The 26,256-nt window shown below is 43.6% G+C and overlaps 2 protein-coding genes across 2 annotated transcripts in view; one reads left to right on the top strand and one right to left on the bottom strand.

Annotated features, from left to right (window-relative positions):
• Positions 1-26,256, bottom strand: part of tfb1m (transcription factor B1, mitochondrial) — a 66,644-nt gene that overhangs the window by 22,603 nt on the left and 17,785 nt on the right. The window lies entirely within an intron of this gene.
• Positions 5,069-10,136, top strand: LOC308073955 (claudin-20; the record flags this gene model as incomplete). Its single annotated transcript, XM_080413249.1, has 1 exon — positions 5,069-10,136. The coding sequence occupies one exon, from the start codon at positions 5,069-5,071 to the stop codon at positions 5,795-5,797; it is 729 nt and encodes a 242-aa protein (XP_080269375.1). The 3' UTR covers positions 5,798-10,136.

Below are 26,256 nucleotides of genomic sequence, written 5' to 3'. Positions count from 1 at the left end.
CAGGGTCCGTCTTGGCGTTGTAGAGGGTCCACATGGTTCTCTGCCCTCTGGGCGGTCAGATAAAACAACTCACCCACCTCCAGAAGACAGATGTCCGGGCCATCTAATCTGGCCCGAATCGAAACTCAATCTTTTCATCTTAAAAAATCATACTATGTAAGATTCATTTTAGTAGTCTTTTTGGCGCTACCCCTTGTAGCTCTGCTGTCATTACGGCGTTTATCTATTCGGAAGTACCGCTAAAGTAATGCTGGCAGGGTCCTAGTGCCCAAGAATATTTTGAAACGCAACAAGTAGTTGTCAGAAACGGTATTTATTAACTGTAAAATACATAAATAAATATATTTCCGGTGACTACGTCATTTTGGCAGGAGTGTTGGGGGCAGACACTCCAGAATAAAAATAATGTTTAATAGTGATTAGAGAATAATAGTGAAAGATTATATCAAAAATAACCCTATAGCCCATCTACAACGCAACCAGGGCACGAATTGCATAGCGTATAACACCAAAAGCCAACTGGCCCTGCTCCTAAAATGATGAAATTCCAGGCCTGAACGCAACTACAGTATAGATCGGCGAAGAGATTCAGTGTATTGTGGGAAAAAAGGAGCGGGCCTAGTATAGAGCCCTGGGGGACTCCAGTGGTGGTGGTTAAGCTCTCATCTTGATTACACTGGCCTTCCCCTCTATACGCACAGAACACCCGCTGCAGGGCTAGGCTGTCTGGAAATGTATCCTGCTGCAACAGCTTTCTGACAGTGTTGCCATGTCCACTTATTATAAGCGACTTTGGGCTTGTTTTTCTGTAAAGTCGCTTGTAAAAATTGGTAGTTGCGGGTTGCGGGTTTTTGGGGATCTTGTTTCTAATGTGTAGTTGCTTATTTTGGGCTTGCTGTCTAATGTTGTTTAAACCAGTGGTTCTCAAACAATTTCATATCAAGGACCACCCAAATTAATATGTATTTGTCTGATGCGGACCCCCATCTGAAAATATTTTATGCCAGGGACATATTGTATGGGGGGATACAAGATTTGTGTTGTTAAAATGTTGAAAAGAATATTCCACATTTTTCACATTCTTCAAGATTTTTTTGAAAATAGCAGATCTACAAGCTCACAACGCGTCGCGATGAGCTTGTAAATCGGCTATTTTCAAATAGTGGATGTTTATGGGTTTAATGGGCCCATGTAGCCTGGCTATAGTCACTTCTTTTGGGCTTAATTTCATATACCTGGTTGCTTGTTTCTCTAGAAAAACCTGGCAACACTGCTTTAGTGCTTTCTAATTTTACACCTACAGTAAGCAGACTATAGTTAGCAGAGACTCCACATGTGGAGGTATTAGAATTATGTCTAAAATGTTAATTTGCTGGGGGAGCACTGAATCCCCCCCAGACAGTCCAGTTCATAGGCTCTATGGTTAAACTATAATCAAGGTCTATTTTTAGATTAAAAAAACAATTAGTGTGAGGAGGATGAGCTGTTAACATCCTAGCCTTTCTGTATTATTTCCATTTTGATAACAACTTCACTTTAGGTAAGCAAACCATCAGTAGCCTGTGGTGGTAGCAATACATTAGCTGCAACCGTTTTAGCAGGGATTATTTTGTTATTTTCCTCATAAGCATCATCTGATAATGGTGATGGCCATATTGAAATGAATTCTACGGGAGCATATAATTTCATGCTCTAATATGCTATTTACTATGATAGCCTGCCATTTTATAAAATAATTTGCTACAGCATAGCAAATGAAACGTAATAAATATATTCAAATCCTATGTAAACATTTAAAAATGATGCATGATATTTTAAGTTGATGATTAGCTAAAATTGCCCAGCAAAATAAGCTAACTAGCTACTGCAACAGCATCCTCCACGGTATCACCGCCAAAACCCTCAATAAACTTCAATATGTACAGAACTCAGCCGCCCGCCTGCTCACTCACACCCGCTCCAGAGATCACATCACACCAGTCCTCCGTGACCTCCACTGGCTCCCGGTCAAACACAGAATCAACTTCAAAATCCTCATCACCACCTACAAAGCCCTCAACCACCCGGCACCCCAATACATTTCCGACCTCCTTCACAACCACGTCCCCACCCGTTCCCTCAGATCCAGCTATGCCAACCTCCTCAAATTCCCCACCAAAAAAACCAAGCGCACCTGGGGTGATAGGGCATTCTCCGTTGCAGCACCCACCCTCTAGAACCCACTCCCACCTCACATCAAAACCGCCCCCCCCCCTTGCCGTGTTCAAAACCTCCCTCAAAACCCACCTCTTCAGAACTGCTTTTCCCACCTAGCCGATCTCCTACCACCCTAGTCTCGATTTTTTTTTTATTCCCTGGCCTTCTGCAGCCTTTTTAACTTTTTATTCTCAGTTTTTTTCTAATTAAAGTTGTTTTGTTTTGATTGTGTTCCACTTAGATTAGCATTGTAAAGTGACTTTGAGTATTCAGAAAAGCGCTATATAAATCCCAGGTATTATTATTATTATTATTACTATTAGCTATAGATCGCATAAAATTGTAGCCTATGTGATTGTAACATTGTTGTAACAGGATGGAATAGCTTTTGAAATTAATCATCATCACACTACCAAGACCAAGGCCTCTTAACCCCTACAGTAGCCTACAACAATTGCACAACTTAACTTTGTGCAAAAAGGCCTAGCCTAATAATATTTTTGTCCATTTTACCAGACAATAAAACTGACCATAGGCTATATCACAATAATGTAAAAACTAACAAACTGTAAGGAGAATTACATAACCAGTATGGGCATATAACTTAAAATAAGATGCGTCATTTTTCACATAGCCTTCATAAAACTACAAATGTAAACTTTATTTTTTCGATATTTTTTTTCGCCATACATTATATAGGAGGATATATCAATAAAACACGTCGCACAGTTTGAATATCAGTTCTTGTCGGTAAGCGCCACCAGTCGTAGCTTAATAGGCTAGGCTACTATATAGAATCTACTGTATATAGTAGCCTAAGCTACTTAAGCTAGCCTAAGCTACTATATAGATTAGAATATAGTATTAGTAATATAGTAGCCTAGGCTACTATATATATAATCTATATAGTAGCCTAGGCTATATATAATCTATATAGCATCCTAGGCTACTATATAGAATATAGTAGTAGTAATATAGTAGCCTAAGCTACTATATAGATTAGAATATAGTATTAGTAATATAGTAGCCTAGGCTACTATATATATAATCTATATAGTAGCCTAGGCTATATATAATCTATATAGCATCCTAGGCTACTATATAGAATATAGTAGTAGTAATATAGTAGCCTAGGCTAGTATATAGAATCTATAAAGTAGCTTAGCCTATTAAATAGGCTACTACTGGTGGCACAAACAAGTGAAAATAGCCAATCGAGTAGATAGGCTATTTTCACTTAATTCTGCTTAAAAGTTACATTTGTGGAATTTATGGAATTTATTTTAATTCTTTTAATTTTATTTATTGGTTGAATTTCTTTTTAATTCATGAAAAACTGCGAATATATATATATATATTTTAATATAAAAACTAAACAAAAAAAGGGGAGTATTAACTCACGACCCCAAAAAAATCGGTCCGCAACCCACATGTGGGTCCCGACCCACTGTTTGGTAAACAGTGCTATAGATGATTAGGTAGATAAGCTACTAGGCAGTAGTTTAACTTGTGGTGATGATGACGTAGGTCGGTCCTACAGCAGACAGACAGTCAGTCAGTCAGTCCGTTAGAGAGGCTGTGTAGAGCCGCGCGGTGCGGTGTGGTGTGTGGTCTGTTCCGGTCAGAACGGTGAGAATAACGGATGATTAGGAGGACTTGAAACGGATCCGAAACGGTCCGTACCGGGTACAGACTGAAACAATCGTCACGCACTCCTCTCACCTCATCTCCATCCGTGTGTGTGTGTGTGTGTGTGTGTGTGTGTGTGTGTTTGGTGTTTACAGAAATCACAGCGAGCACACAGTCAACACACACAGTGTGTTGTGACGCGTCGCATCGCATCCAGCTCTGCTGCACCAGCCCGAGAGGAGAGGTAAGAACAACACCGTTCTATCTATTCACATTAAAACACTTGCGATTTATTCTCATTCGTTTATTAACAGTTCCTTCTTCAGTCTGAGCAGCGACTGCTGTCATTTTACTGCCATGGTGAAAATACATTAAATACAAATACATTGGTTTATTATGATGTAGCCTATGGGGTTAGAAAATAACTGGAAAGTTTTATTCTGCCCCCCCAAAAATGTGTTAATTAATTTCCCTAATTGACAATTATGTTAAAATGGAAGCCTATGTAAAACTGAAAGACTTGATGATTTGTTTGGTAGAGTAGCCTGCTTTGAAGTGAAAGTGCCTAGAATAAGCCCATATTATTATTATGATGATGATGAGTGGTGCTGAGGACACTGCACCTTTAAGTGCACATTGCAAAGAGCGTTTGCAAAATACCACAAACTCATTTCTCGCTCTCCAATAACAGCTCTATGGGGCTCAGCCCAGGGAGGAGAGAACAGGCGAATGGGAAAACGCACGCGAGCACAAAACCCTGTGTCTCGTATACTCGTTTACCAGTAATCAGCTCGAGCCCGGGTCTTATCGCTCTACAGGGCTTCACGCTCTCCTTTGTTCCCCCCGTTAGAAAAGTCTGAGCTGCTTCTGCAGCGTTGAGTGAGGAGAGAGAGGAGAGAGAGGAGAGAGAGAGAGAGAGAGAGAGAGAGAGGAGAGGAGAGAGAATAACACGACTTAACAATTCAGTTTCTCATTTTCTGTGTGTCTCTCCTCCAGTCCAGTGGAGCCGGCTCGGCGCAGAGGAGGCAGAGAGGAGCCGGGGGATTGGAACTGGCAGCTGGCGTAGCACCAGGGGAGTGGATTGAGGCGGCTGGCGGGGCAGAGAGGGGTTGAGGCGCCTGGCCGGCGCTGGGTTGAATGCTGCCCGGCGAGGAGGAGAAGGAGGGGGGGCGGGCAGCACTCGGGCAGCAGCAGGCATAAGGCAGCAGTGGCTGCGTCGACTTGAGGAGGGGGAAGGATGAGGATGGCGTCCACCGGCATGCAGATCTTCGGCTTCGTCCTGGCGCTGCTGGGCATCATGGGCGCCATGGTGGCGACCGTGCTGCCCAACTGGAAGGTGAGCGCGGACGTGGGCTCCAACATCATCACGGCCATCTCCCAGATGCAGGGCCTGTGGATGGACTGCACGTGGTACAGCACGGGCATGTTCAGCTGCACGCTCAAGTACTCGGTGCTCTCGCTGCCCGCCTACCTGCAGACGGCCCGCACCACCATGGTGCTGTGCTGCGTGATGGCCGCCATGGGCCTCTGCCTGGCGTCGCTGGGACTCAAGTGCACGCGGTGGGGGGGCGGCCGGCGGGCCAAGAGGCACGCCGCCATCGCCAGCGGCGGCTGCTTCGTGGCCTCGGGCTTCCTGTGCCTGGTGCCCGCCTCCTGGTTCACCAACGAGGTCATCTCCAACTTCCTGGACTCCAACGTGCCCGAGAGCAACAAGTTCGAACCGGGGGGCGCCGTCTACGTGGCCTTCGTGTCGGCGGGCTTCCTCCTGATGGGCGGCTCCATCTTCTGCATGTCCTGCTCGGGCAAGAGGCACGGGCCCCAGGACATGATCCTGCTGCCCCCGCCCGACAAGCTGCTCCTGCAGCAGCAAGCGCAGCAGCTCCTGCAGCAGTCGCAGGACCTCCAGCATCAGTACTGCTCTCTGTCGCCGCTGGACAACAAGACTGGCTACAGCCTCCAGGACTACGTGTGATACAAAAAAGGATCGCTGCATGCACCATGGGGGGGGTCTAGAACGGATTATAAATCTTTGCTACACTCCTGACCAGGCTCTAGTCTTGGATGGAGGTGGAGAGGAGCGTATAGAGGGACGAGGGCAACGACTTTTCCCTGTTTTTTCCCCCTTCTTTTAACCTCTTGTATCTTCTCTCTTTTATTGCGTTCCACAAGCACAAGCCGTGGATTGTTTGTTTCCCGAGCGGCGCCTTGGAGCAGACAGAGTCTGGATAAGGAGCTCGCCGCGAGAACGGGAGGAACCCGCTAAACAAACGCAGATTTATCCTTCATCAGTAAAAGTAACGGAGGAAAGAGCAGAGTTCCCAGTGGACAATGGATTAAGCAGTTACGTAGGCCTTTTTCCCAGTAGATTTAACACCACCGCTCCTCCCTCCCTGCCTCGCCAAAGGTTTGAATTGAAAGAAAGAAAGAAAAAGGAAAAAAAAGAGGAATAAAATCCAATCATTTAGCTGCTATTTACAATCGTTTGGTGTCCTCTCATTCGCAAAGTCGGCAATATGATGCCTCAGAGAGGCAGCAGTAGGTGGAAGCCCTTTCATAGAAGCCATCATGGGTTGTTGTTTTTTTTATGCTTGTCCACTAGAATGCTAGCAGGAAATGGACTGAAATAAATGGTCATATTTTTGGTAGCTAATATAGAATGATGTTGATATTTTGCCTCTTATGAAGCATGCTGTCCGGAGCCTGTCAAGTGTATTAATGAAGTGGAATGCCTGGTAGAGGATCGATACATAACCCACACAATGCCTGTGCCTAAAAATAAGCTGTACAAATGTTATCCCGCTGAAACTGTTCAAAGAATAGACTGTCAGGACGAGTGGACAAGAGACAGACCGATGCCCAGCACATAAGGTGTAAATATGAGAGGTGGAGGGAGAGAGAGAAAGAGAGAGAGAGAGAGAGAGAGATTAAGATGATAGATTGATAGAGTTTTCAGTCCTCCAGCGGTCTGGATTGTGTGACACGTTGATTTCACATTTCCCTTCAAACTAAAAACATCCTGTCTCCTCTTAACTAGCAGCCTCAAATTCCATTACATGTGATCAACCCACCACCAACACACTGGCACACGGATTATACACCCACGCAAGCATACACATACTCATGAAAAAAGACAGAAAAAACTGATACAGTAGTACACTGGTACAAAACATGGACAAGGCCACACACACACACACACGAAAAACCTTCGGAAACCGTTTAAATCCGTTAAAAAAATGCATGCGCTTTTTCATTGTAGCCATCATCCACCTCCTCACTGCCATGGAAACAGAATTTGGTACCCAAAAATCTCTGTTGTCTGGGGGCCTGTGTGAGTGTGAGTGTTTGTTTGTGCGCGTGTGTGTGTGTGTGTATGCGAGTGTGTGCACGTACGTGCACGCACATGTGCGTGCGTGTAATGTTTCTGCAGAGCCATTGCTTGTGTAGCGCTGCTGCTGCTGCTTCGCTAATCCATTTTATTAGCCACAGATGTGAGTCGAGACAGCTTCGCTCTGTTACCCCGACTAAGGCTTTGGGAAATGCTGTCTTTATTAATGTTGTCCATTGCGAATGTATATCTATGACATGCTGGTTATACATAGAACAAGCAACACGAAAACATTATGTGTGAATCGTGATTTATAGAAAGAAGATTCTTGAGTCACGACTGCCAGAGTGGGCTGTGTGTCAGGCTGCTAAAAAGGTTTGAGTCATTCTCCATATGTGACTTGTTTTTCCAAGCGTGTGTGTGCGTGTGCGTGTGTGTTCTTGTGTTACTATACTTGTGAAGGCAAAATGTACCAACGATTTGAGAAATAGACATTATGAGGACATTTTCCTGGTCATCAGAAGAGAAATGGTTCTTTTCAAATTCAAAGAGTTAGGCGTTCAAATTAGGGAAAAAATCAGGTTGGCATTTAGAGGTCGGGGTGTATGGGTTGGCGTTGGGAGTTCTGCCTGATTAGTTGCATACCGGTGTCATGCACCATAAATAACAAGTATAATATTTCAGTATAACTCAGGTAAAAAATTATAAAATTGCTGTCCTCAAATGTGGATGTCCTCACAAGTATAGTAATACCACCGACACGTGTATGTGTGTGTGTGTGTGTGTGTGTGTGTGTGTGTGTGTGTGTGTGTGTGTGTACCTGCAGATGGGATCGGTGTCTTGAGTTGCAGCCACTTGACTCTCTGTCACCAACGTTGTTTTTCTCACCCGTCAGTCACTCTCACTCTCTCTCTCTCTCTCTCTAGCTTGTGTCATATGTCACCGTCACGCGCGTGACTGACGGGGAACATGGACGCATGTTTGAAAGCATGACACACAGGCGCACCTACTCAAATGTCGGTGGTGGTCCTGTCCTGTCTGTACCTGTTTTAAGCTTTCACACCGGTCTGTTTCCATGGCTGGGGAGGTGACGTCTGTTTCTGTCCTTCACTGGCCGTTTCAGTGACACTGGCTATTTCAGTGATACTGGCTGCTTCAGTGTCACTGGCTGTCTCAATGACATTGGCTGTTTCAGGGACATTGCTTCAGTGATACTGGCTTCAGTGATATTGGCCGCTTCAGTCTCACTGGCTGTTTCAATGACAATGGCCGCTTGAGCGACACTACTTAAGTGACAATGGCCGCTTGAGCGACATTGCTTCAGTGACACTGGCTGCTTCAGTGACAATACACTGGCTGCTTCAGTGACAATACACTGGCTGCTTCAGTGAATCTGCTTCAGTGACAATACACTGGCTGCTTCAGTGAATCTGCTTCAGTGACAATACTACACTGGCTGCTTCAGTGAATCTGTTTCAGTGACAATTCACTGGTTGCTTCAGTGACAGGGCCCTCAGTGACAGGGCCCTCAGTGACAGGGCCCTCAGAGACAGGTCCCTCAGTGACAGGTCCATCAGAGACAGGTCCCTCAGAGACAGGTCCCCCAGAGACAGGTCCCTCAGAGACAGGTCCCTCAGAGACAGGGCCCTCAGTGACAGGGCCCTCAGAGACAGATCCTTCAGTGACAGGGCCCTCAGTGACAGGGCCCTGGCTGGCAGTGACATACAGAGCAATGCATTCACTCTCCTCTGTCATAAACATGCAGTTTCCTGGGGGGAGAGCAGATGGCTGAGCACAGCTCGCCACCTGCAGGCTGCTGCTGGCATGCAGGAGGCCCTCTCTGTTGGCATCTCTCTGCAGGTGCTGGCAGAGCCCCTCTAGAGCCAGGTTTATCTACATCACACCCATCCACCATGCCACCAGCACACACACACCATAACCAACACAACAAGGCATCCTGACAAAACAATAACCCACAACCCAGGCCCCACCATACAGTATGAAGCGATGCAATAAACAATGTTGAGAATGTGCCATGTCATCAACCAATACTGACACGTTATGTGTTTTGAGAATGTGCCAAATTGTCCCATGGTGACAAGATTTAATACTGTACGGAATCTCTTTTTGGTTTATTTTCAATTATGTTATGTTTGTTTGTAAATGAGTTATGCGTTGGCAAATGTTTTTTTTTGGCTTTGTGATTTCCTCAGCTGGGATATTTGTGTACGGCTCACTGCGGCTTTCGAGGGTCTTTTTATCGCCTCATTCTTTTCAAAGCACAGCATTATTTAATAACAATGCATTTAGGCTATGGGATAGTTTAAGTGGGCAAGACTTGAGGATGACGTTCTTCTAATGGAAAATCTATGTTTCAGGATTTCTTGAGCACTGTAAGTCAGCACAACACTGTACACAAGTATCTAGGCCGATGAGATCCCATACGTTGATTTCACCAAGCGGGGAGGAACTAGTTTCCCTCCGTTTTATTTCAATATACAATACCATGTTCCATATCTTCTTTATAAGAAGACTAGTAAAATGCACCTTTATGCTCATGTTATATTGTTTGACTGTAGTTTGTGGCTGAGTGTTCCAAGTTCCCTGGGCTGCTACAAATGTACATAAAGACAACAGCCAGTCTGCAAGAAAAGTGAACCATTTCTGTCCCATACGATCCAGCAGGCAAACACAGGGACAGCTTGATCATCAGCACAACATTTCATAAGCTTAGTAAAAACGACTTGGTCCTAAAAACGCTTAAAGAGCTGCAGCTCTACCTGCATAAAAATCCAAGACAAGAAATTGTCATTTTGATAATTGCAGCTTATTTTGTGGATGCTTTAGCACTTCTTATTTTTTTTTGTGTTGCCAGAGCGTATTTATGATGATAAAAACCGTTCTTCACAAGTTCTGGTACCGTTGTCTCAGTGTGCTTGTGCAAGTAGTTATATTTTTTACCAATAAAACTATTTTGTGGAAGCAACACGCCAATGCAAGCTGTTCAATCTGTGTGTGTGTGTGCGTGCGTGTGCATGTGTGTGTGTGTGTGTGTGTGGTGTAGTAAGTAACTAACTAACTAAGTACATGTACTCAAGTACAATTTTGAGGTACTTTTACTTTCCTGGATTATTTCAAATTTTCAGTACTTTTACTTCTACTCCACTACATCTCAGAGGCAAATATTGTACTTTTTACTTATTATTTGAAAACTTTAGTTACTAGTTACTTTGTGGATTTTGATTATTATTACAAAACATACATTAGCCACTTCAGCCCTATTTAAACTTTGGGCTTTTTGAAAATAGCCGATCTACAAGCTCACAACGATGCGACTCGTTGTGAGCTTGTAGATCGGCTTGTAGATACTCAAGTAAATGTTGAATACCGGACTTTTATTTGTAACAGAGTATTTCTCCATTGTGGTATTGCTACTTTTTTTAATGAAGGACAAAATGGGAGCACTTCTTCCATCACTGGTGTGTGTGTGCAATTGTGCATCATGTGCGTGTGGGTGCGTGCGTGTGGCTGAACAGTAGGGGTACGGTGCTAAGCTTTCTCCTGCCAGATCCACAGACTTAGGCTGGGTACGTGCTGTGCTGTGCGTAGGCAGCCCGGCTGTTCATATGTTAACCACAGAAAACAGCTCGACTCGCTGAGAGAGAAAACAGGATTCCACTCCCACTATAACATGCAACCAATGCGCATCCATAAAACATTACCACCGCAACGTACAAATGGATTTTCGAATACCGGCGCATCCCTTTAATATACCGTTCCCAGCCTTATCCCCCTTGTTTCTTATGGACATGTACAGTAAGCATAAGCAAAGTGTCATGAATGAAGCCATAACAATCCTGGTGAGAGTTTAAGGGAAAACGGGGGAGGATCTGGTCTGGTCTCTTTCACCTACAGTAAGAGTTCATCATCATGACATACATGTGTATATTTAATACATGCTCATAAAAAGATCACTCACTTGAATTCCTTATAGGAATATATACTGCTGCTGGGTCTTCAATAAATAAGACACCCTTTAAGGAATTCAAGTGAGTGCTGGTGATCCTTTTTGAGCAAGTGTTTCATGTCAGAGCGGCGCAACCAACAAGTGTGAAGTGTACTTTTTAACCGACGAGTGTGCTCGCATTCTCTTTTTCAACATACATGTGGTAGGCAGAGGTGGGTAGTAACTACAGTTACATTTACTCGGATACATGTACTTAACCACTTGAGCCCGAGCATCCTTATTGTGGTGAAGGCTTTCGCTGAAAATAGCCGATCGACAAGCTCCCAAGTAACGCGTCGACGCGTTGTGAGCTTGTCGATTGGCTATTTTCAGTGAAAGCCTTCCCCACTATAACAGAAATCAGAAAATACACTAGTATAGAGCCCTGAGGGACTCCGCTCAACCATAAAGGGTTTATGTTGTTGACCACATGAACCCTAGCGTTTCCCCATTCTGAGGCGAACATTTGGCGGAAATAGCAGTTCAACAAGCTCACAACGCGAAGAGATTTGGTATAGAAGGAAACTAGTAGACCTAGTATATAGAGCCCTGGGGGACCCCGGTCAACAAACGATACTTTTACTCGAGTACAGTATTAGGCAACTCCACCCGACTCTCTGTGTGTGGAGGACATGTTTCTGAATGTATGCAAATACAGGAGGGAGGAATAATGCAACAGTTGGTGGATGGATTGTCTAGTCTAGTTTAACCCGTTAAAACTGGGAAAGCATCTGTGTCATTTTAGATTTTTTTGGGTCGGCTGTTCAAAAATAGCAGATCTACAAGCTCAAATCTGCTATTTTTGAACATTTTTTAAAAATCTTGAAAGTGTGAGAACCACTGATTTAGAAGGCATTTGTAGAATCGGCCTCAGGTCTTAATGGGTTAACGGGTAAACAACAACAATGTTGCTTTCCAGAACATGCATGTTAACAGAGATTGTGTGAGAGTGCCAGATACACCCCTGAGGGTCTGATTAGTAGCAAACACCGTTTATCGCCAACTGGAATCGTGGAAATTAATAACACAAACACACACGCTACACAACACACACACACACACACACTCACACACACACACAAATGGATAACACAAAACAACAGTCAGTCTGACATCTGTATGATGCAGCTGAGCCTCGTCAAATCGGGCACTAGCCCGAGTCCGTCTCTATAATCAGCTGAACATAAACAAGATGAACGCCAAAGCGGAGTGAGATAACATATCCCAGGGGTTCCCAAAATACCTCTCCATGCCAAGGACCCCCAAATAGCCATAGAAATAGCTTTTTAAAAAACAACAAATACAAAAAGCTCACAACACGTCTGCATTGTGAGCTTGTAGATTTTGGCAAATGTTTCCTCTTTTTTTTAAAGATTTTGTAAAGGTTTGACAATGACATGCCCAAAATAGGGATGCCAGCCAGGTTCAAAGTGGTTAAACTGGCACAATATGAATCGAATTTGAACTGAAATAAAACAAACATATATTTTGTTATTCTTTTTTTTTTCTAATTGCCCCCTTTGAGGCCATGACCCCTACTTTGATAAAACGTGTGACACACTAAAAACCACAACCCATCCTTGCTTTCGCAACAGATACCGTGTAAATCACGATGCCGTACGATAATGTCTCCATCCTTTAGCATATCATCTCTGTCGGGTGGAAACTGTAACTTTTCAGGATTCAAATTAACCCATTTAGACCGGTAAAGAATCTGTGTCATTTTTTTTTAACTTTGGCTATCTACATCTACAAGCTCATAGCACGGCACCGAGTGCCGCGCTACGAGCTTGTAGATCTGCTATTTTTTTTTAAAGAATTGTGAAAGTTTGTGCAAATCTTTTGAATATATATAATTTTTTAAAAGCGAAATATTTGCTTCTGGGGGATTCTACAAATGTCTTCTAAATCCTACAGTTTTTTTAAGTGGGTCTCACACTTTTTCATGTCAAGAACTCCCAAAATTATATGTATTTGGCCGCGGACCCCCATCTAAAAATATCACGATTTAAAAAAAATAGCAGATATACAAGCTCATAGCGCGGCACTCGGTGCCGTGCTATGAGCTTGTATATCTGCTATTTTTGAATTGCCAAAGAAATCCAAAATGACAGATGCGTCCTCGGATTGAATGGGTTAAAAAGTATCAAAATAGCAGATCTACAAGCTCAAAACCAGTCGCTTCGCGCCATGTTTCGAGCTTGTGGATCTGCTAACTTTCGATGCTTTTGTGTGACGCTGTAGTATGATCAAGTAGGGTCGTTAATTTACGAGAAAAAAAACTAGAATACGGAGATAGGAGGTTTCTGTCCCCGACAGCAAGGATAATTTGATGTAAATCAGGCAGTATGTTTCTCCAGGATTAATATCCATGCCGTGTGGCCTGTGGCCTGCAGATGAAAAGCCTCATCATGAAACAGCTCCTCTTTGGCAGAGAGGAGCGCTCATTAAGCCATTCAATCCGGGAACGCATCTGTGTCATTTTAGATTTTTATTTTGTACATAGGCTATTCAAAAATAGCAGATATACAAGCTCATAGCGCGGCACCGAGTGCCGCGCTATGAGCTTGTAGATCTGCTATTTTTTTTTAAATCGTGAAAATTTGTGCTAATCTTTGAATGTATATATTTTTTAAAGCGAACATTTGTTACTCAAATCTTTGCTTCTGGGGGGTCCCTGGAACAAAATATTATGAGAATTGGGTCGGCGGCCAAATACATATCATTTTGGGGGTCCTTGACATGAAAAAGTTTGAGAACCACTAATATAGCAACATAGGGATTTTCAAAAAACTGTTAGGATTTAGAAGACATTTTGTAGAATATATATTCAAAGATTCACGATTTTTCTAAAATAGCAGATCTACAAGCTCTATGACAGCTCTAATGCTCTAATGCCTATGACATTTAAATGGACACATCGGCTTCATAATTGCCAATACGGTTGTCATCAAAAAAGTAAAATAATAGCCGATATATATCGACCAGTATTAGACGATAATGAGGTGATAGACTTGCCTAGCCCTGATCATGAGCTTGTATATCTGCTATTTTTTTTAATAGCCAAAGAAATCTAAAATGACACAGATGCTTTTCCGGATTGAATGGGTTAACAGCTGATGATGGGAGCCGCGCGCGGTGGTGGACCACGACCGCCAGTGAGAAGAAGAGGAAACGTGCCTTCTGTGAAACAAACATGGATTATTCAAGGCTCTCTCTCTCTCTCTCTCTCTCTTTCTCTCGCCATCCCGCTGTTCCTCTTGGTTATGCAACATGAGGGGAGATCAAATAACCGGTCCTCTCATGGGTAAACGCTAATAAGATACGCTCCTCTGTGTATTTAACCTATATTTCCCGTTCAAAGGCTTTCACCACGAGATGCTGTCGTGACAGATTCGGGGCTGTGGGCTTAGATGGGGAGAAGGGGGAAGGCGCTTTTTAAAACCTTGTCAGTTCCTGGCAGCTAGGGGTTAATAACGTTCTTCTAAGCCTATATAGCGCGGAGGCATCCTTTACCTTGAGCTTTCTCCCGCCACATCAGTTCACAGGTCAACGGCACTGAACCCGGCGTGAACCACGACCATCAAATGGAGTAAGTGACACAGACACGGGAGGTGTAATTAGATATACTATAGAGCCTGACCCATGCCACATTTTTGGGGGCTTATTTTGGAGAGTCCTAGACTACCGGTTACTGATGTTTTGAACGACATTTTGCCAAAAAAGTGCAAAATCAATAGAAATATATATATATTTAAAATAGCCAATCTAGATTTGCAATTTTTTATTTAACATTTCTGAAAACTTTTGAAAGATTCCTATGATATTTGGGCATGACATGCCCAAATTAGGGACACCAGTTTGAAAGTGGTTAAACTCGGGACACATCAGCTTCATGATTGCCAATACGGATGTCATCAAAAAAGTGAAATAATAGCCGATATATCGGCCAGTGTTAGACGATAATGAGGTGATGGTGTTTGCAAAAAATAGCAGCCTCAATAGTAACTTTGGAAGCACAAATAATGACACGGATAGAAGCGGGCCACGCCAGGGTCTTCTAATGCCACCTAGGCCTGTCACTATTATTACATAATCGCCCGGTCGCAATTATTTTGCGTAATTCTTAGAATGGTTTCCATTCACCTGTATACAGCTGGAATGAACAGAAACAATCCTATTTCCATGTTTATATCCACGGGCAAATGTGTCTGTGGCAAAGACTTGGCCTTGTCCGTGGCAGATTTTAGATTTGATTTTTTACACACCATTATAATGTTCTTATTTTGATCATAATTTACTGAATGTCAGTCTCCAGGTTTTCTTCAGAACATGTATGACACTGATTTACTACGACACTGTGGCACGTTAGGAGTCCACTAGTACTAGTGGTTCTCAAATGTTTTATTTGCAAGGACCCCCATATGTCTGAGAGTGTACAAATGGAACCAAATGGACCCTACAGACCTGTTATGGTCATTCAGGGCTAGCAAAAATGTTCATACATTTTTTTGTTGGGCGGAGGGGGCTTTTCTGCCTTTATTTGGATAATAGTAGTGGAGAGTGACAGGAAACAGGGAGAGAGAGACAGGTAGTGACACACAGCAAAGGTCACCGGCCTATATGTGGTTGTGCCTTAACCGCTAGGCCATGGGTTCCCCGTTCATACATTTTCAAAAGAAATTCAAAAATAGCCAATGTGTGATGTGACATGTTGTGAACTTGTATATGGTCTGTTTTGGCGATAGTACTGTTGTTTCATTTGTTTCATTTGGTATGAAACAATGTTTCATACCAAACCCACAGTTAAATCATTAACTGCATCATTTGCATGGCAACTAAAACTTTGTCGAGATCATAGCAGCGCCAAGGGAGGTGTAGACCATAACGAGGCGACGGCTTTTACAAAAGAGCCGAACACACTCAGCCTCAACAGTCACATTGGTAGCAAAAAGGAACAAGAGTTACGAGACTGATAGAACCGTGGGGCCACGCAAGGGGCTCCTCATGGCGTCTGGCACAGCGCCCATCGGAAATCCATCAGCAAGGACCCGTCCGACCGTGACGCAACCCCCCTGAAAACAACACGCCACGGCCCCCAAACTGCTCCGCACTTAACCCATTAACACCGGAGTCCCTCCCTAACAGTTCTCTGAAAAACGTATGTTTCTATATCAGTGGTTCTCAAACGTTTTCATGTCAAGGACCCCCAAAATTATATGTATTTGGCCGCCGACCCCCATCTCAAAATATGTTGTTCCAGGGACCTCCAGAAGCAAAGACTTGAGTTAAAAATGTTCGCTTAAAAAAATGTATATATTCAAAGATTTGCAAAATTTTCACAATTTTTCAAAAATAGCAGATCTAGAAGCTCATAGCGCAGCACGAAGTGACGCGCTATGAGCTTGTAGATCTGCTATTTTTGCATGGCCAAAGTATAAAATGACCCAGAAGCTTTCCCCGGATTTAACGGGTTAATGTGAGGCACTTTGTTTTTCAGTCATCTTCATCCCTCGTGAAGGTTCATGTCTGAGATATAACGCGGTCATCAACGCCGGGTGAAGATGACCTTCGCTTGTCAAAGACCCCTGACACCCAACCCAACCCGCCAGCCCGCTCGCCCGCCCCGGCCCCGGAGCTCATCTGAGAGGAGGCAGAGAGGGGGGGAAATAATAGCTGTGACCTTGGCTGGGGCTGTAAACTGCTGAGAGAGGCAGTGTAGAGGCTCACGGAGATGACAAAGGGGTGCTTGTATGAAAACAATACACTCTGACAGTTCAAAAGGAGGCCCTTTAATATTTCAGCTTCACGAGCGGGCAGGGTGATACAGTATGTTATGTAGATGCAGTCATCTGGAGATGAAACTACACCGATGATCGCTTTTATGCGAACCGTTTTCTCAAGCTGCAAATTAATCCTTAAAGCCCGTGTTATACTCGGTTGCGCGCCGGTGTGTCGAGAGTAGATCATTGTTGGTCCTCAAAGTGGGGTCCGGGGACCCCCTAGGGGTCCTTGGGGAGGTTCCAGGGGGTCCCCAGCAAAAGTATTTAACATAGCATCACGATAATTTTAACCACTTTATTCATTTATACTTTGGCTATTCAAACATAGCAGATCTACAAGGGATGCGCTGCGAGCTTGTGCATCTGCTATTTCTTACATTAATCTTCTCTTCCTGTTCCTGGCACAAAACCTTTTCAGATGGGGGTCCCTGGTCCAAAAACATATCAATTTGGGGGTCCTCGACATAAAAGGTTTGAGAACAACTGCCGTATATCTGCAATTTTTCGATGCGTGACACATTCACACTGAGCACTATAACCATAACTATACAAATATAGTTCTAAAAATCGTTCTAAGTCAAGTGTATGGCGGAGTTCACAACCATAACAAATACAATGGTGAACAATATCGTTATATAGTGCTCAGTGTAAACGCCCCCCCTGGCATTCGAGTATGATTGGAGGTATTCTGAATTCAACGGTATTATCGAGAGCATAGCGACACACTGTAATAAAAACAAATCTAGTCAAGCTCATTCAATTTCACATTCATCTACAGCCAAATAATAAATACATAAATACATTTGTAAAACAAATGTACAATTTTTTTTTACTTTTAGGCCATATTTATTTTCTGCAGTTTTTCCCCAACTAATGGACAGTCTATAAAAATGTAATCATGTGAATCTCACATGATTTGGGACACACAGACACTGTTCTAGACACCGTAGTAGAACACCAAAGCCAACACAACTGTGGCGTTTGGGTGGTGCAATGGTGCCTGCCCACCACCAGGTGGAGTCTGGGGGTTCAAATCCACCGTGTGGTGCATCCGGCTTTGTCGAGCGCCTAGGCGAACACAACCCGCCCCGTGTTCGGTGGAGGGAAGCCGGGCGGGGAGGAGGGTGATATTTGTGCGGCACCTGTCAGCGGGGAGTGTTGGGTGGGAGGAGTAGGACGAAGGTTCTACGTTCTCTCGGTGGGGGCTCCTCACTGGCAGGTGAGTCAATAGAGCATCGCAGTTCCCGCCCACTTCCTGGTTTTTCGTGGTGCCGGAAGGAAAAGCTCAATGCATTTTTCCCATTGACATTTCCAAAAATATTTATATCAGTTAATTTAAGCCTAGAATCAAGCCATCCAGGGTCCTGGTGAATCATGACCATAAAACGTTTTTTTCTGTGATTTTTTAAATTTTATATTTAATGATATGATATACTATATTTAATAAATACCCTCTGTTTTGCCGTTTTCAAAAAAGTTTTTTCACAGAATCAAATGTTTTATGGTCATGATTCACCAGGACCCTGGATGGCTTGATTCGAGGCTTAAATTAATTGATATAAATATTTTTGGAAATGTCAATGGGAAAAATGCATTGAGCTTTTCCTTCCGGCACCACGAAAAAACAGGAAGTGGGCGGGAACAACACACAGAAATGTGTGTGGGGAGGAATTAATTGGCATAATGACTACATTGGGGAGAATAGGGGGTAATGGGTAATCACTGTCAAATTCAACTTCGCACTAAATATCTTTATAGTTACGTCTTAAAATTGCAGTTCTTAAAAGTATAAATTGAAGTCTTTCAAAATACCTTTAACCACATGAAACCAAGCGTCACTATTCTGGGGCAAACATTCAACAAAAATAGCAGAGTGGTTAAGTGGTAAAGTTTAACTGGTGGTTAAGCTCTTATGGCCCGATACCTTTCACCACAGGACACTTTAACTCTCAAGCCGTGGTTTCATTTGCCCTTTCCTGACAAACAGCAGCCGGTTTATCTCTCATTTGAAGCTGACCTTCTCTTGGAGACCAACCAGGGCTGTTGGCATTTCATTTAAAAACACCTGCATGTTTTCTTTGGCTTGTGGACATAAAAAAACAGTGCTGAATCTGCTAAAAAAAGCCGAGTTGCTGACTATACCAGCTTACCCGGCGCTGCTCCTTGTTAGGAGGAGCACCAGATCTCCAGAGATGTTGATAAGCCAACTCGGCCAACCTTTTCGTATAGTTCGTTGTGTTTGAGGGGAACCGGAGGAGGAGGAGGAGGAGGGAAGAGGAGAATATTTTTAGCTTATCTTTTTATTGTCGTGTGGGACTGTGATGTATCGGGACCAAGGCTTCGGGCGTTTACCGTACCGAAGCCGGAGTCATTGAAATAACTTTCCCCAATACTCTTGGCACCGTGTTTGACCCCATTTACGGGGATAGGAATAGGACCAGATGAATAGTGTGCTTGTGGAGTGAGAGAGCGTCTCACACTGAAACACTGTTTTTCCAGGTTTGTAGTTGAGGGATCCCTTCCGTTTGGCCTGAAGTGGCCCAGCTCCCTGGGCGCTGGGCCACTTCAGGCCAAAAACGGAAGATATCCATCACTTCACTGCAGTGGGTCACATTGAGCGTCGAAATACCCCTTTGGAATTATGAGGAGATAATTACTTTGATACCGAAAAAAAGGACCTCGAACTGCAGACAAAACCCCACAAAAAGAAACGGAAAATTGCAATTGCTGAAAAACAAAGTAGTGCTTTTTTTTTAACCCATTAAAACCGGGAACGCATCTGTGTAACCACTTAAACCATTATTTGATACTTTGGCTATTCAAAAATAGCAGATATAAAAGCTCATAGCACGGCACCGAGTGCCTATGAGCTTGTAGATCTGCTATTTCTGAAAAATCATGAAGATTTGTGTAAATCTTTGAATATATAGTATATTTTTAAAAGCAAACATTTTTAACTCAAATCTTTGCTTCTGAGGGTCCCTGGAACAAAATATTTTGAGATGGGGGTCGGCACCAAATACATATAATTTTGGAGGTCCTTGACATGAAAGTGTTTGAGAACCACTGATATTATAGTAACGTAGGTTTTTCAGACAACTGTTAGGATTTAGAAGACATTTTTGTAGAATCGGAACCTCAGGCCTTGGGTTAATGGGTTAACCCATTAAGACCTGGAACGCATCTGTGTCATTTTAGATGTCTTTGGCTATTCAAAAATAGCAGATATACAAGCTTGTAGATCTGCTATTTTTGAAAAATCGTAAAAACATATTTTTTATGTTTTTTTCAAAAAACTGTTAGGATTTAGAAGACATTTTGTAGAATCGGAACCTCAGGCCTTGGGGTTAATGGGATAAAGCAGAGGCTTGTTGTGCGTCTGCTTCCTCCTCGACTCGGCTTTCTCTGCCGTTCAGGATCAAACTCTCTGCCCGACAACAACCGGCCAGACTGTAACGGATGCGTGGCGCAGCATTAAAGCAGTTTTAATTTGGGGGTTTTCCGTTCGTCTAGGCCCGGCGGTCCTCAGGTGTGTACAAGGCCCAAAACATCTGTAGGGCCCGTCCTCCAATCCATCCAAGCCTTGGATGGATGGATGGAGCCATTACTCAAGAGAAGGGCCGAGGGGGCCGAGAGAGGGGCTGGCCCAGACCAGACAAACCATCTGCTGGAGGTACGCCTCACTTTCCAATCAGATCCATCTCCATCATGAATCTGTCTCAGGGTGCTCTTTTACCTCGCCGCTCGCTCACTGGCTCGTGTGAGGAGGTTTTTCTCCTTTTTTCCCTCCTTTCCCCTCTCCTCCCCTGCATCTGCAGCATTTCCAGGCTCTATAGCAGCTATACGCTGTCCCTCCCGTGACTTCTATATATCATTTCCCCTTTCCATTTCACTTCCACACACGCTCCCCGATGCCTTTTCTACCGGATTATTGCTTCCATTCCTTTTCTCACGCCGACAGGTTCTTCTTCTATAAGCCGAGGGCCCAGAGTCCTCCCTCCTCCTGTTCCATCCTCCTCACACACACAATCCACCTCCTCCTCCTCTCCCTCATCTCTCTCTGTCATCTCTGCTGTCTCACGGCTCATACTCTGTCCTTTGTATCCCCTCTCTTAACCCATTAAGGCCGGGAACGCATCTGTGTGTCATTTTACGATTACTTTGGCTATTCAAAAATAGCAGATGTACAAGCTCATAGCGCGGCACCGAGTGCCACGCTATGAGCTTGTAGATCTGCTATTTTTGAGTGGTGCCAACCACTCCTACATTTGACCGTGTGTGTTTGTGTGTCCGGATGAGCACGGCCTCAACAGCTGCAGCTGATTGCAACACAAAGATGCAACCAGTTACACTAATTCAACACAAACACAAGACAGTGCAACACATGCACCACTTAAAGGCACACAGGCACGCGCAGTCACACACACACACACACACACACACACACACACACACACACACACACACACACACACACACACACACACACACACACACACACACACACACACACACACACACACACACACACACACACACACACACACACACACACACACACACACACAGCTTAATAAAATGAACTCATCAAAGGCACCACTCTCTTCACACTCGGTGTGATTTTTTGAAACATTTTGGAAATTTGTGCAAATCTTTGAATACATATATTTTTTAAAAGGTTTTTTAGGGAAAAAAAATGTAATCGGCCTTAATGGGTTAACGCACCACCACCTCTCTCCTCTCCTCCACGGTTCCATCTCCCCACCATACTGCATTCTCTATTTGTTCCCCATTATCTCCAATGACATCAAAGTAGCAGCACTAATAGCCAAAGCAGAACGTAGAGTCCTGCACCCGTACCAGCTCTCTGTGGGAGAGAGAGAGAGAGAGAGAGAGAGAGAGAGAGAGAGAGAGAGAGAGAGACAGACAGCTGCCGGGCTCGTGATAGAGCGCCTATTGAGCGACTTATAGACACGGTCGCTGACGGACAGAAGCTGATTTTAATCACATTCTAGCCAGGAGAGAGCAGAGAGAGGAGGGAGGGAGGGAGAGAGGGAGGGAGAGGGAGGGAGGGGGGTGTTCGCAAGTCAACACACTCCCTGCAAATCAGCTCTTTTCTATGTATGGAGGCGGTGAGGAGGACTCAGAGGATGTGCGAGTGAGAGAATAATGTCCACACATTGGATTGAGTGCAGATGCAACCAACGATAGTCGTCCTCCTGCTCAGTGTGTGGTGGTTGCACTCCAACAGTCTTCAACCCATGAGCGGAATATTAATCAACAAAACAGTATCATGGTAATAATACAAAAGTAGCGATGTGGTTTACAAAATATACTACCAGATATATACACAAAATGTACATACAGTACTTGCTGCTATGTGGACCCACGAAGTGCTACCACATTTGTGTCTAACCTCATGTACAGCTGGATTATGCTATGTGTATATATGTAGATATCTTAGATTTTTGCCTTTCTCCGACATGTTTGATTTCTTTTTGTCCTTGCTTGCTCTGCCCCCCCCCTTTCTTCTTGTCTCTTCCTGAAAACAATGGAGCTTGCACAAAAACAAATTGCACCCACTTCTTTTCAGCTGTAAACCTTTGATGTGATAATAAAGTTGATTCTGATTTTATATATATATATAAAAACTAATTAACAGCGGAATCCATTAACAGACATCTCAATTAGTGTGTCTGAATTAGCAGGAGGTGTGTGACTAATGAAGGGAGTGTGGGGGGGGGGGGGGATTGGATTGGATTGTTTTCTCCTTACAGGACGAGCTGAGGACACTCTGAGCCTGAGGGGACACCGCTGTCACACCGTCACAGATAGAGAAACCTTCAAGGACGACCCCCCCGTCACTCAATGTGACAGGGTGGAGAGAGAGAGAGAGAGAGAGAGAGAGGCCCAGTCTGGGGGGGGGAGGCGTGACAGATTAAATAGGTGGGATAAAGACCAGCGCGCTCACTCGCCTGCCGCCCGTCAATAAACGGGCCCCAAACAACAGCTACAAATCATGTCAAATGGATTAAACATTCCCGTCCCCCATTAACCCTTCTCTGTCCGCTGCAATTGGATGCTCCCCCTATCCCTCCTCCAACTGGCTGGACTCAAACAGCCAATCAACCTGGCTACCCCCCCCCCCACACAACGTTTAAAAAGGTGGGGTAAGTGATTTTCTTTGGTTGAAATAACTGTTAAATAACTATAACTAATATTCCGTACTCATTGCTATAGAGTCTTTGTTCAGTAACAGGAGTCTTCATGTCTCTCCAGCTCTTTATTAAACAGAAAATGTATTTTCAGGTCAGGATACCAATTTTATCCAATCAGGATAGAGAACTCAGACAGGATACAGATTAAACAAGTGAAATTGGAAGTGATGACACTAAGAAATGAGCAGAGCAAAATTGGAACTGGAACACTATATAAAAATGAAGCTGATGAATGGGCACTCTCTCCTGATTGGCTGAAATCTTGTCACATACCTGAAAATGTATTATCTGTTTATCAAAGAGCTGGAGAGACAGGGAGACCCCTGTGACAGAACAGACACTCTATAGCAATGATTACTATCAGAATATAGAGCTTTAAGCCTTTAACAAAACACTTTTAGTTGTAACCAAAAAAAATCACTTACTGCCGTGGCTATTTTGGGAAAAGAGGGTCAGACTTCACTGTGTCATCCGTGGCTATGTTTATAGTAGGTGATGTTTGTTTGAAATCTTAAGTTGTTAAAACCACCCGGAGCATTTTTCACACAATAAATGTGTGAAGAGAGGGGTCAGTAGGCTAATTGCGCCGCGTGTAGCTTAGCACCTGCCGCCTTGGATTTCGGCTATACTACACTGTAAATATTCCCCTTTTTGGGGCGTTTCCTGTCTCAGTGGACACTCGTCACTCGCGTCCTTTGGTTTTTGTAGTACACTTAATTGTAGAACTACAACTCCCACGAGTTGTGTCACTGATATTTTTGGCACAGGTGCGACTCATACATCAATCAAGTGATGACACCCTGAACCTTTATATACCGTCATGATATTCACTGATCGCTTTATGCCTGGGGAAGGTCTATGACTGAAAGCTTGCTATATATATAAAAAAGTAAAAACAATCTGATTTGACACAGTTTTGAGTGTGCAGACAGAGGCTCCCTTTAAATGTTCATTTGGTTTCCTTTTGCCTCCAGCACCTCACCCACATCTACTGGCAGATGAAAAAAAAATTACTATTTTGGTTATTACACTGTAAAAATCTGATTTAACTCTGCGAGTGTACATATAATGGAACCAAATGGATCATTAACCATTCGTAACTCTGAGAGTGTGAACAAATGTAACCATTTGGTTCCATTTGTTCTCTCCCAGAGTTAAATTAACTCAATTCTACAGTATATGCTATGAGAAGAGGCAATGAAGGCTGCAGGCAAAACCCAGAGAGGATTTCCACAAAAATGTTGACATGGGTTAATTAAAGCTAAGCTCTGGGAAAGGTTCACTCATCAATACAGACTTCCTGCATATTGCAGGTTTATTATATGACTCATACAGACACTAATTACATACACAAATACATACAGATACTAAATTATTCTCCCTGGGGGGGTCATCCTCAACCCCCCCCCCCCCCTTTTCCTCTCTCCTCTCGTCCTCTCTTTTCTCGTCCTCCCTTTGGTTGTGTGGGTTTGTGTCCCATTGGTACAATCGTAATTAACCCTGTACGGATTCACGCTCTAGTAAGGCCTGCCACTAATTCTAAAACCGGGGACCTGCTCCCCGGAGTTTCTTTTATTTCCCACGTCGCAGGTCCATGGACCCCCAGCTGCGGCTCAATACTGTGACTGCGGACCGGGCCTCTCCATGGAGCACGACCGTGGATTTCTACTACATTACACTATACCACTACACTATACTGTATATTATCTTAACATTCTTTTATTATACCATTATATACTGCATACACACTATTGCTGTACTATATTATATTATCATATACTATCTTACACTATTATATTTGCTACTATTGTTATTGTTACTACTTGCACTGTATCTCTTTCTGTCTCTCCTCTGTCTGTCTCTCCCTCTCTCTCTCTTCTTTCCCCCGACACGGTCGAGGCAGAAGGCCGCCACCCTAGAGCCTAGGGTCTGCCTGACGTTTCTTCCAGTTAAGAGGGAGTTTTTCGTTGCCACTGTCGCAAAATTGCTTGCTCAGGGTGGGATGTCGGGTCTCTTCTCTACATGTAAAGTGTCTTGAGACAACTTGTTGTGATTTGACACTTTAATAAAATTGAATTGAATTGAATTGCATATTCTGCACACTCCCCATTGCTCCTAAATTACCCTAATCCGTCTTTCTTTAGCTGCACTATTGCCAACTTCATGTTAGGTTTTATTACAACCAGTAATTTTGTATTAAAACCAGTATTATCATTATTATCAACTTCTTGTTATACTGTATATTGTAATTGTTGTCGTTAGCACAGTCTTGTGAAATGCCACGCCAACATTTCATTGCTTGTACTTGTAAGAGGGAGTGACAAATAAAACCCTCTTGAATTTGGAATCAAATACATCTCATATGTCGGGTGGAAACCTCCTATTGTATGTCCAAAACTTTAAGGATTCCAATTCAAAAATAGCAAAAGTAACAGATCTACAAAGCTCGAAATGTGGCGCAAAGCGACACGTTTTGAGCTTGTAGATCTACTACACACACACATTTGGAACCATTTCCAGAACCGGTTTTATCTCACTGTCAGAGCTGGTATGTCGACTTCACGTCTGCTATACAATTACAATACCGGTCCGGTGGTTCTCAAACTTTTTAATTTCAAGGACAAACATAACTCTCAGAGTAACTGACCTGTAAGGGTCCATTTGGAACTCCCTCACGTAACCCAAAGTGTGACGGTCCCCGAGCCTCACTTTGAGAACCACTACAATGATATGAATGCAATACTGTTATAAATGGTAAATGGTGCATTTATATAGCACTTTTATCCAAAGCGCTTTACATTGATTGTGCCATTCACCCATTCACACACACATTCATACACCGATGGCGGAGGAAACCATGCAAGGCACCAACCGGCTCATCGGGAGCAATTAGGGGTTCAGTGTCTCGCACAAGGACACTTCGACACTAACTCTGGGGGAGCGCCCCAGCCCAGGATCGAACTGGGAACCTTGCGGTTTCCAGTTCAATCTACCCAGCCACTCCACCCCTGAGCCACTGCCGCCCTGCTGCCGATATGCATGATTGAATGTGTTTACCAAAAATTATAATGAAAGGCAAAATTATATAGATTTAGAATT

This window comes from Gymnoscopelus braueri, assembly GCF_963280865.1.
Source record: "Gymnoscopelus braueri genome assembly, chromosome: 19".
In the NCBI taxonomy this organism is placed as follows: domain Eukaryota; kingdom Metazoa; phylum Chordata; class Actinopteri; order Myctophiformes; family Myctophidae; genus Gymnoscopelus; species Gymnoscopelus braueri.
Note: the sequence above shows the minus strand (reverse complement) of the source record. Positions and strands in the feature narration are given on the sequence as shown.